Genomic DNA, 12493 nt, shown 5'->3' on the forward strand with positions numbered 1-12493 from the left:
ATATAGGCAAAAAATAAATAAAATAATTTCAAGAATAAGCCACTTCAAACTCAGCTCCCTTGCGATTTATTTTACCGGCAAAAGGTTTCAACTATTCTTTTTGTGTTTGGATAGTTAATTTAAGGATTTCATATTTGTTTTCAACCATCTTGCTTCCCTAGATTGTAGTGCAATTTTATTTTCCTTTACCAGAAGCTCCTCTAGAAGTATCCTTTTGTCTATCTTTCTTAATTTCTCTTTTGTATACAGATCACAGTATAAAGATATAGCATAAGATATATACTTCTCCCACTTCTTCTTGCATTAGCGCGAGCAAACAGCTCCTCTCATTTGATCTGCCATTAGCAGTCCAATTTCCCTGGAACACGTATTTTGGCAGAAACTTTCTCAAAATACCATTGAAACCAACTTGAAACTTCGAAACCTATTGTTAATTCCTAAAGACATCTAATAATAACACTGCACTACTAATTACTGATCATCATATATGTATTGGAATAAATTAATTTAAGATTAGTTTCTTCAAAATTTAGTGTTTCAACGTTGAAGCCAAGTTTCGCGTTCAAGAGAAATCTGACTTTTCTACCCGTGAAAAGATTTAATGTCGCTTATGTTTCTACGTTCTCTGGAGCACTCGCACCTCGTTCCGGGTTTTTATAATGGGTGAAATAGGGAAAGATCATACTGCCTATAATTTATATACTGTGATACAGTTAAAGCATCCCTTTATTTTCCGTGTTTTTCACCCTATCAACATTTTAGTTATTAGCCAATTGGATGGAGCTAAAAAGCAGAATCCAGACGCACGAGAAGCGATCCGATGGTTAGAACAGGAATTTCAACGTGGCAGTCGATCCGTAAGACCTCAACGACACGGTGCGAGGAAGTCATTGCCTGCTGTAAAATACCCGAAAAGAAAAGAAAAAATGGCTTGGTACTTTATTTCTTTTGTTTCAATTATGTATCTTTTTACTATAGTTTGGAGATCCAGTGTTTAGAATGTCACATGCCTTTGCAATATTAATGAGAAACTTTTTGTTAGCTCCATTTACATTTAAAATTAAAAAAAAATAACTCCAAACAGGGGAGAACGGGGGGAGGATACACCCCCCCCCCCCAAATTCGTGAAATTTATCCTGTAAAATCGACATTCTTATAGATCTTGACTAATACGAAAGGATAATGTATGCCGTAAATCTTATCGTGACAAGGATAATAAAAATGAATTATTTATATATTTTATAAAATAAAATTTAAAACGAAACTGTCTTAATAAATAACCAAATTCATTATGGGTTTTAATCCAATTGAAGTAGAGTAATGTATGCACAACAAGTAGGTAATGCGTGACGATCTCCACGCGATAATTTTTGTTATATGAAAATGTAACTAGGAACAATGCCAGGTTGCCCCCAAGCCACATGGTGTTATAACCGCCTAAGATCGTTCAACTTCATTTAAATCACGCGTGTGCTTTTTACCTTTTTTTTTGGTGCTTTTTGTTTATATAGAAGCATACGCCCCTGTTTATTAAGAAGTGACTCGCACAGTGAACATAGACTGCATGGTGAAAACTTTCACGGACAATAGCAGCACAACCTTGGAACCGGCCGCTCAGATGAAGCTCTATCATAACCATGACCCCTGAAGTATTTTAAATTGATTCCCATTTCACCAATGTTTTGTATAAGCCCAGTAAGGTCTGCTATCAACCAACTGTTTCTTTTTGAAAAAGTCTATAATTGTTGATTTCAGTTTTGGTATGATGGACGACTAATTAAACTTAGCCCTGTGTCATCTGTACAACATACCTGGTATGAGAAATTGTCTATGAACTTTGAAAGAAGTCATTAATTCCTTTAGAATTTCACCTAAACGCTCTGCAATTTTCCAACAAAATGTTCAAGAAAGTAATCCTATCACAAGAACAAGATTTAACAAATTTTGCGAGACTACATGGGTGGAGCACTTAAAAGCAATCATTTCGTTTAAAGAGATTTGCATTATTAACTGTAAGGCTAAGAGGGAAATTCGAGAACATCCTGATTCAGATTCTGAATCTTCAAGCAAAGCTGATTCTTTGTTATCTGCTATTGAGATATGCAGTTTGTTGCAGCTATGGTTGCTGTCAGTGAAGTTTTTAGTTTGTCACACAATTTGTCGACATCGTTGAAGTCAGAAATTATAGATCTCGTATGCTTTCTCAAACATGCTGACGATCTTAAGAGCGAAGTTAGAGACATGAGAGAGAAGAGTGAAGCTACGTTTCATCCACTTTTTACTGAAGTAACTGAACTGTGTCATTATGCTGAAATCAGCATTAGAGTGCTCAGGAGAGCTCCAAAACAAATGTATAGGGATAATTACGCAACAGCGTGAGAGGATCATGAAACGTATAACTGACTTTCTGTGTTTATCCCATTTATAGAATACTTTCTGCAGCAGCTGCATCACGATTCTTAAGTCACAAAAAATTACTGGAGTCACTGTAATACCTACCCCCTCAGCACTGTATTTCCCTTGACGAAGAAAAAACAAAAGATATATCGGATATTCTGACTAATTTTTGGTATCTTAATGAAGACAGCTATTGAGGAAGCTTGCAAGCTGAGTTAGCTCTGTGGATGAGAATTATAGTCGGGAAACGTGGCACTAAAATATTTCCTAACGTGCTTAAAATAATGTGATAAGAACAGTTTTCCCACTCTAAATCGATTTTTGCAGATTTGTGCAACGATTCCCGTCACTACATCTACGTGCAAGTATTCGTGTTCTAACATCAGAAGAGTAAAATCCTATGACATGAGTACCCCAGGTCGGGAACAGCTTAAGGGATTAGCCTTATTATGCTATCAATATTCAAAAGTTTTCCGGGAAATGCAGAAGACATTTTGGATAAACTAGCCCACAACGAAAAAGCGGCTTGATTTAATTTTATAGCTGCATATCTACAGTGTTGTCTCAATGAAGAATGTAACTTGTATTCTAAAAACTTTATTTATCTTTTTAAACCAATACTACCTAGCCTAGTCAATTTATCCATCCCTCCCCGAAATCTCGCTGGGTTGGCCCCTGACATCAAAAGTATTGATATGCAACATGACGATACAAATAATGATTATTGGATAAACTTATATAATAAACTAATGTGATGAATTAATAAGATAATGATTATTTAATAAATATAATATATAACAAAAGAAAAATGTTTTGTCGAGTTAGATTCCGTGACCGTGACCTAAGTGACGCAATCTATTTGCGATAAATGATGTGACCAATAACGAGGACTGAAGGCCTGATTCGAGTAAGGGCCAGTTGTGCGGGTCGAGGGTCCGAACTGCTTACAATTTTACCCTAGCAAAGGTGGTGTTCATCAGAAGAATCCGAGAAGCGGTTTTGTCTGGATCTATTGTTAAAACCTTCATTCTTTTACTAGCCAGTGACATTGAAGGCCCGAATGCCCTCTTCCCCTTCCTTTTATGTAAAAGGAAGGGAAGGGAGTTTTATAAGAAAAGTCCCTTCTTTTAATATAAAAGAAAGGGACTTCCCCTCTCCCGAATACCCTCTTCCTGCTTATGCGTATAGGTGCATAATTGGGGGAAATATAGGGGAAAATCGTTCCCCTTAGATCTGCTCCTGGTTAAATTGAAATACGCTGGCCTCATCTATCTGAAACAGACAGTGGAGTTAGAAGATGCCGGGATTCCATGTCTTTGCAGCGAATCTTTTCTAGAATTAATAAACATCGTTCTCGTGTTTTTTGTTGATGTTTTTTTTTTCACGGATCCAAAAAACAATTCTAGTCTATTTAGGCCATGAAAGTCGTTCACCACCGAAAGGCTGAGTCTGCTCAGAAAGAATTAATCATCTACTTATTGACATTCTGTTAGATCTTTCAATTGGGGAAAATATTTTTGGTATTTGTATGATGTACCCCCGACCATTCATTCATTGACGCATTGTAAAATCTTTTTTTTTTTTTTTTTTTTTTTTTTTTTTTTTTTTTTGGTTAGTTTCTTTCAGCTTAGTGTGAGACAAGACAAAGAGAAGTGACAGAATAAATGGAAAATATATAATTTGGGCTATATATTTGTACATTAGGGGGTGGGGGTAAAGTATTTGGACAGTATGTAGTTAGAAAACACTCTTTACTACATAATATGCAGAATAATTGTGCCTAACACAATAGGCATACAGACTTGCTGTACTTTACCCCCCCCCCTACCCCTAATGTGCATATATATAGACCAAATTTGTTTCTAAAGTATTGTATTTTTCTTTTAGGAGTTTTTATCAAATTTTGGAATGCTGTCTTTATTTAAAAGAAACAATGGGGTCAGAAAATTCTGAAGTGACATTACTTATTGGGGAATCTCTTCCTACATTCTCAAGTCAGCTACCAGGGAAATCCCCGCAAGGACTTAGTGCGTCTATTGGTAATTTTTTCTTTTATTCAAGGCCTAAGAATCAGGGCAGGAGCCTGAAATGCAGAAAAAGGGGGTTCTTTTCAATAGTCTATTAGTATTTATTGGTACTCCGTCGGAGTTTTCTATCAGTAATTTGTTTGTTATTTTTTTCTTTTCTTTTTTTCGTCTGCTCAAGGCGTGCGAAATGGGGTAGGAGTATGAAGGACAGTAGTAGGAGGGCCTTATTCGGTAATCTATTGGTATTAATTGGTAGTCTATTAAAAGACTATCGATAGTTTTTTGTTTTTTTTATCTTTAACCCAAGGTATAGGAAATAGGGTAGGAGCATGAAATCCAAAGGTAGTGTTTTTTCGGTAACCTGTCGGTATTTATCAGTAATCCATCCGAGGCTTTTTTCGGTAACTTTTCTTCTTTTTTACCCAAGGTTTCATAAATGGGTTAGGAGCGTGAAATGCGGAAGTAGGTGGGTATTTTTGGTAATCTGTCGATATTTATCGGTAGTCCAACCGAGGTTTATATGGGTAATTTTCTTTTACCATGGTGAAAGAAATGGGATAGAAAATGAAATGCAGTAGTGAGAGGTTTTTTCGGCAGTATATTGGTATTTCTCCGAAGTTTCTATCGGCAATTTTTTACTTTTACCCAAGGTGTAAGAAATGGGGTAGGAGTGTGAAATGCAGAAATAGGGGGGTTGTTTGATAATAGTGTATCGGTAGTCTAATCGGATATTTCTATGGGCAATAAATGGGAGTTGTTTTTCGATTATCTATCGGTGTTCCATGGCAAGTTTCTATCGGTGAATTTTCCTCTTTCCTTCTTTTACCCAAGATCAAAAAAAGAGTAGGAGCGCGAAATGCAGAAATAGGAGGTTGTTTACGGTAATCTATCAGTATTTATAGGAAGTCGTATTAAAACGAAAAAATAGTAAAAAAGAGAAAAACGAGGATTATACAAGCCAGTGAAAATGCGGACTAAAATGCAAATATTTCAGTCAAGACCTCCGCTTGATCATCCTCAGTGCACGATAATAAAAAAAATTAATAAAAATCAAAGGATACTATAAAAAATTTCAAACCTTAAAACAAAGCACAACTAAAATTTGACGATCCTTTCCATGTAACGGTGAAAGGATAACTGAATAAAAAAATACAGTACTGAATGGGAATTCAATTTTTTTATTTATGCAGAGCATTTTTAAAAGCTATGCGCTTTCCAGGTAAAACATCATCACAGATTAGGTTAGGTTGCAGAATGTGATTTTTTTTTTATTATTTAAGTAAAAACGATCAGAATTAACTAATTCATTATAAATGGGGCTTAAATAGGTTACTCCAGTGTCTCTATTGAGAGCTACATTTCGCTGAATGTACTTTTTTTTTATCTCAACTGCCTCCCTGAAAACTTGGGTGAGACCTTTAACAGGGGCAATAATGGAGGTGTTATCGAATAAAAGGAAATGGTGCGGGTTGTCACACACATGTTGAGCCAAGGCGAAATCAAAAGTCTCAGGCCTTTGGCGTAGCTCCATAGCTTTCTTGATTGAGGACCTCTGTTCCAAAAATCTCTCCCCCAATTGCTGGTGGGTTCTTCCAACACAGAAACAGCCCAGCCGCAAAAACATGGAACCCTATAAACACCACTGCCCAAAATAGGGCTAGTTTTATCTTTGCCGCTGTTAAAATAGTTCTGAATTTTATTAGAATTTTTGAGGGTGACAAGTTATGTTTTTTTTAGAATTCTTTGCAGTTTGTCACCTAATTTGGGAAAATAGGGCAAAACAGTAAAAACTTTCTTATCACCTACTAAAGGGATTATATCCGTTGGAGGTTGTGGAGATGATGAATCCTTTTCTGCATTTTTTTGTCTTTTTTCTATGATGGATTCCAGTAACTTGATGGGATATCCATTGCATAACAAAATGTCCTTCAGGTAATTCAATTCTTGGATTATATGAGCTTTTGAACAAATTCTTATAACACGATCAATTAAAGATATAACTATTCTTCTTTTTACGCAAGGAGGGTGGTTGGAAGAGAAAAGGAAATACCTATCATTATGTGTAGGTTTTCTATAAATCGAATATTCAAGGCTGAGATATTTATTGAAAATTAAGACGTCTAAAAAGGCAATTTATGATTATCTTCCAGTTCCAAGGTGAACTGAAGGTTGGAATCCAAATTGTTAAGATGAGACAAAAAGGGTTAAGTTCTATCTCTCCATGATTCCACACAGAGATAACATCATCGACAAACCGGCCACAGAACCGGTGTTTCAGAGGAAAAGTATTCAAAGCGGAGGTTTCAATAAAGTCCATGTAAAAAGTGGCCAAAACTGTTGAAAGGCTCGTACCCATTGGGAGGCCATTTATTTGGGTAAATAATTGGTTATTGTACCGAAAATATAAGGAATATCAATCAGTTCGTGGTAACGAACGTGGTAGCGACCCGGCTCAATAGTAATAGAAACTCTAAAAACGGAACTTTGATACCAATAGATACATCAATAGAATCATATTTTTATCCTGATTTCAAATATTTAAGTTTCATTAAGTCTAATCTTACCCATAAAAAGTTACGCGCCTGAGAAAATTTGCCTTATATTCGAAAAAAGGGGGAAACAATCCTTAAAAGTCATAGAACTTAAATGAAACTCACGCCATCAGATTCATCGTATCAGAGAACCCTACTATAGAAGTTTCAAGATCCTTTTTGCAAAAATGTGGAATTTTGCATTTTTTGCCAGAAGAAAGATCACGGATGCGTGTTTATTTATTTTTTTTCCCACGGGTAATCATATCGATCCAGTAGTCCTAGAATATTGTGAGAGGGCTCATTCAAACGAAAATTAAAAGTTCTAGTGCCCTTTTTAAGTGACCAAAAAAATTGAAGGGCAACTTGGCACCCCCCCGCGCTCATTTTTTTCCCAAAGTCACCCAATTAAAATTTTGAGATAGCCATTTTGTTCAGCATAGTCGAAAATTTAATAAATATGTCTTTGAGGATGACTTCATCCCCCACAGTTCCCGGGGTAGGGCTGGAAGTTATGAACTTTGCCCATTGTTTACCTATAGTATTGGTTGATGGGAAGTATACAGACGTTTTCAGGGTTTTTTTTTGGTGGTGGTGGTGGGGGTTCAGAGGAGGGGTTTACGGGGGAGGATCTTTTCATGGAAGATGTTCCTTGGGGGAAGAGACATTTCTATGAAGGGGACGCCGGATTTCCCAGCATTATTTAAAAACGATCAGATATTAAATATAAAAAAAAAACTTAGTAAAAAAAATAAATATAAAAAATTAAATAATTTTTTTTCAACTGAAAGAAAGGAGCAACATTAAAACTTAAAACGAACAGAAATTATTACGCATATGAGGGGGTTCACCACCAAGTCAATACCTCACTCTTTAACGCTAAAGTTTTTTTTTTAGTACTTTCAAAAGAGCTATCTATTCTAATTAACCGGCCTTTGTGATTCGAACAAAATTCGAACTTTAGCGTAAAGGGCGAGGAATTGACTAGGGGGTGAACTCCCTTATATACATAATAAAAACATACGAATATATAAAGAAAGGAAAACGAGCAAAAATGGGGTTTTTATAGGCCAAATGAAAATACTGAAAAAACACAACCAAGCGAATATTTCGACGAGAGGACAATCGCCTCTCTTCTTCACCACGAAACGAAACGAAGCGCGAAACGCGATTAACTCAGCACTCTAGTTGAATTAATTATACACTTAAAAAGCGAGAAAAAAACAGAAAATTTTGACTCTGCCCTTGCAGAGCACATTTTTGAAAAACCAGACCATACTATTTTGTTTAATCAATCTAGCCTTAATTAGCATGACGAAGGTGTTGTCCAGCACTACAGAGAAGCTGTTGAAATTTATAAATACCAACATTTAGGTCTAGCTTTAAACAGAGATTCCGGTGATTTCAAAATAAACCAGTCATATGTCGGTTTTCTCAAAAGAGAAGCCGATACTTTAGTAATCCCTGAAATAAACCTTGAACCACTTTCCCAGTCATATAATCAAACACGTGAACAACCCCTTATGTCATCCAAAATCAGATGACATAGTTCTCTAACTTATTTAATTGCTGGTTGGTTTTGTTTTTGAGTGAATGAATTGTTTTCTTTTATTTCTCAGTTGTTCGCTAGTATCCGTCGATGGCAGTTCATAATTTTTTGGATTGTGTGCAAACCGCGGATATTGGCGAATAACTCGCTTTTATTGTTGTTAGGTATTCGGTTTTAATTCTTATAATTTTTGGCTTTTATTGAATTTTATTCATCTTTTAAGTTTCTGGTTTTTTCTTTGGATTTTTGGTTCTTTTCACATTGACTTTCCGCGTTTGTTTTTTGTTGTTTTTTTTTTTTATTCGGCCCTTTCCTTGGATACATTATTTCGTTTCGCGCTGAAGAAGAGAGGCGTTTGTCCTCTCGAAATATTCGCTTTGTTGTGTTTTTTTTTCAATACTTTCATTTGGACTATAAAAAACCCCATTTTTGCTCGTTTTTCTGTCTTTATGTTATGTCTGGCCAATGTGGTTTAAGAAATTATCTTCATACGAATATAGAAGTTTGTTACGTCAATTAATTCGTAAGTTACGTCAGAACAAAATTTCGAGAAAAACCATTTAGCCAAAAAAAATTAAAATTAATATGCAAATTTCATTTTAATTATTTATGTACGGTGAGCCAAAATCAAAGCTGCATTAATTCAAAAACGTTCAGAAATTAAATATATTTTTTTTTAACTGAAAGTAAGGAGCAATATTAAAACTTGAGACGAACAGAAAATATTCCTTATATGAAAGGGGCTGTCCCCTCCTCAACGCCTCGCTCTTTACTCTAAAGTTTGCCTCTGTCACAACTTTATTTTTTAAAACAACAAAAAACTCTAGCGTAAAGAGCGAGGCGTTGAGGAGGGGACAGCCCCTTTCATATACGGAATAATTTCTGCTCGTTTTAAGTTTTAATGTCGCTTCTTGCTTTCAGTTAAAAGTAAAAACTATATAATGATATACCAGATTTGACTATGCAAACAAATGGGCTAAATTTCCGTTTGTAAATGCTTAGATGGATTTAATTTAATTTTCAATCAGTTGTTTGATAGACTCGAACAGGAATAGTTTTATTCGCATTTAGTTCGTATATTTTTGAAAATTTTGATAACTTGCATGTTATTGCATGACAGCTTGCATATTGTCCCAAGTAGCATCAAGCAAAGAAATACCAAACAAATCTTATGATGGGCGCTCTTTTTTGCCTGGCAAGGGATTTAATGTGCTGAAACCCATATAGGCAAGTGCGCATTCCTCTGAGGAGCCCTGGTGGGAGGTGATCTCTTGGGAATATTTAATTAGATTTGTGGTGCTGTTACTTGTGATTTTACGACGGCTTACATTTATTAATGATAATTTTGCATGCATTTCGACATTTCTATTTGGTTGATCGTTGGGTTATACTATTTTGTCCTAGGTGATTGGATAGGTGGGTAAGGCCAAGGCCTTGTTCAATTGCTTATTCATCTTAATTGCTAAAGCACGAAAATAGTTCTTTTCTTCTTCCTTTTTAGTTCTTTTCTTCTTCCTTTTTAGTTCTTTTCTTCTTCCTTTTTAGTTCTTTTCTTCTTCCTTTTTATTGTTTTTCTCTTCAGCTTTTTTCCCCTTGAGAAACAAGTTTTTTCTTTCTTTCTTCTTCTAACAGAATAATTACCTTTAACACATCATGTAAATGTTTATGAATGCACAATACTTGGTACTAAAAAAGTAATTGTTTTATTTCGGATTAAATCATTTGTAATTAACCTATACAATGTGTATTTGATGTTAATTAAAATTATTAAATGTATTAAAACACATTTTAATTTGTGTTATTCGTGTCTCTTCCGTATCATTGTTTTATAATGAAAATGTTATGCAAGTTCATGCTCATTAGAGGTTTGTGGGTCATGATAATCTAAATTTTTAAATCTGTTCTACTATTTTAAGCAAATAACTACGTTGCGTGGGATACGTACTGTCGCAACCCATCGTCTTGAATTCCCGAGTGTAAGAAGAAAGTGCATTTTTGCGCTTATCCATTGGCATTCATCTGTTTTTACTGCTACTACTAACACCTTTCTGCACTACCAAGCCGCCTGAGGTCAAAACAGCTACACATGCTCCTCCCATCCCAATGTTTTTGGTTGTTCCTTATTCCTGTCAGTAGTTTGTATGTACAAAAGGTTTGCCAGTGTGACATTTTTCCTAAAATATATTTAAATGTCACATTGTCACAATGACTAAAAATTTAAATGTCACACTAAAAAATATTTAGCTACGACCTCTTGAATCCAAATAAGTGAATGGAGAGAAAGAATTAGTTTTTCCAAATGAAAGTAAAGAACAGCCTTTATCTTGAAACTAACATAATTTATCCTATGTATGACAGGGTTAATATCCCCTTCAACCCCAGCTCTTTACTCTAGTATTTGAATAGGGGTACTCCTTAGAGAATTCTAGTGACAGCTTTCAAAATAATTTAATCGAAAATGTTAGTGTTTAAAGCATATAATTTTTTTTCCAAGCATTCCATATCGTCTTCATTCAATTTTATTCCAAGAATTAAGATATAAATTTACTACATTTCTCTTGTGTCAAATAATTCATTCTTTAAACATTGTGATAAAAAGTTTTAGGATAGCACAAGGTCCACTTTTCACGCTAAAATTTGGCTTTAGCATAAGAATTCTTAGATAATGATAAGTATTTAAGAAAAATTGGGCGCTTTATCTCGAGCGGGAGATGCCAAAAAATTCGGGTTACATTTGCCAAATTCGTCAAGAAGGAGGGTCTTTGGATGTCTATTATCCTTAATTAGTATTCAGGCCCCTGGCATCCCTGCACAGGTGACCACATAAATATAATCTTTTATTTGACGCTCAAAATATTCCCACGTAAGAGGAGAGCTGTCTCTCAGCACCCACATTCCAAAAAAATTCAAATACAGTTTCTGGTTAAAAAATTCGGGGCTAAAGATTAGCTTTTGAGGCTTCCCCCCTCCCCCCACTCAACCAATGAAAGAATTAATGAATCATGCCTAGCTTAGGAGCACAACTATACAATAATGTAATTTTTAAGCACAAACGTGATGCGACACAGTGAACTTATAATACACTGTAAAACAATAACGAAATATATAGTGTTGCAATTATGTGGTGATATTCTAAAGCTGAGTACAATAACACTTGGGAACTAGACTGGTACAGTTACAACATATGTGGAGCATGCGTTGGGGTGCGGGTTGGTAATGCTAGTTGGGACATGTCTGTGCATGGTAGTCCGAATAATCGCGAATCCGTGTAACTGAGGACCAGATAATAGAGTATTGCTATTTCTGATGAAATATCCCATTCTCTATCTACTAATATTTCATATCCCTATGTTTATAAATTCTTCGTAATGTAGTCGATGTTTCAGCCAAGTATTTGTGAATCCATTTTTTTCGTATACGTCAAAACGAAGTACAATAACAATTGAGAACTAGACTTATGCAGTAACAAAATGTGTGGAGCAGAGATAGCGTTGGGGTACGAATAGGTAATACTAGTTGGGAGATGGTTAAAACACACTATGTAGTAGTACTTCTGCTGATATTAACACTACTATAACTGAGGCTAATGGTAATAAGGTGAAACTTCGAGGGATTGTTATGGGGGATTTCGGACTAATTCTTCAGGAACTTCCCACAAACTTTTCTTTTGTGTCTGTCACTGTTGTCTTTTGTTTCTCTCTTTTTATTATTCCTTTTTTTAGGTGTGACGTTGAAAACTGCTCAAGATTTCATCAAAGCCACTGAACCTTCCAATGTAGAAAAGTAGATCTGTCAAAATTAAATTAGGAATGGGAAAGTTACATTCCTAATAATTTGTGTTAAGGGGTTTATAATTATTGGCATAGCAATCAGAAGAGTCTAAAAGACACATACTAAGTTGAGGAACTACCTATGTATTAATTTAAAAATCAAACGTTGTCAAGTAAACTTTTTCTTTTTTACATATTTACATATATGGACCAAACGGA

The 12493-nt window shown here is 35.2% G+C and overlaps 1 protein-coding gene across 2 annotated transcripts in view; it reads left to right on the forward strand.

Annotated features, from left to right (window-relative positions):
- Positions 1 to 12464, forward strand: part of Smg5 (Smg5 nonsense mediated mRNA decay factor) — a 93580-nt gene extending 81116 nt beyond the window's left edge. For both annotated transcript variants that reach the window (XM_089090600.1, XM_089090601.1), the window contains exons 12-14: positions 763 to 934; positions 4285 to 4436; positions 12227 to 12464. In XM_089090600.1, coding sequence (XP_088946726.1) covers positions 763 to 934; positions 4285 to 4436; positions 12227 to 12291 — 389 coding nt within the window. In that variant the 3' untranslated portion in view covers positions 12292 to 12464. The remainder of the gene's footprint in view (positions 1 to 762; positions 935 to 4284; positions 4437 to 12226) is intronic.
- The last annotated feature ends 29 nt before the right edge of the window (positions 12465 to 12493 follow it).

The sequence above is a fragment of the Artemia sp. Qi Xiang Cuo genome, chromosome 6 (genome assembly GCF_049724085.1).
Source record: "Artemia sp. Qi Xiang Cuo chromosome 6, ASM4972408v1, whole genome shotgun sequence".
NCBI classification, from domain to species: Eukaryota; Metazoa; Arthropoda; class Branchiopoda; order Anostraca; family Artemiidae; genus Artemia; species Artemia sp. Qi Xiang Cuo.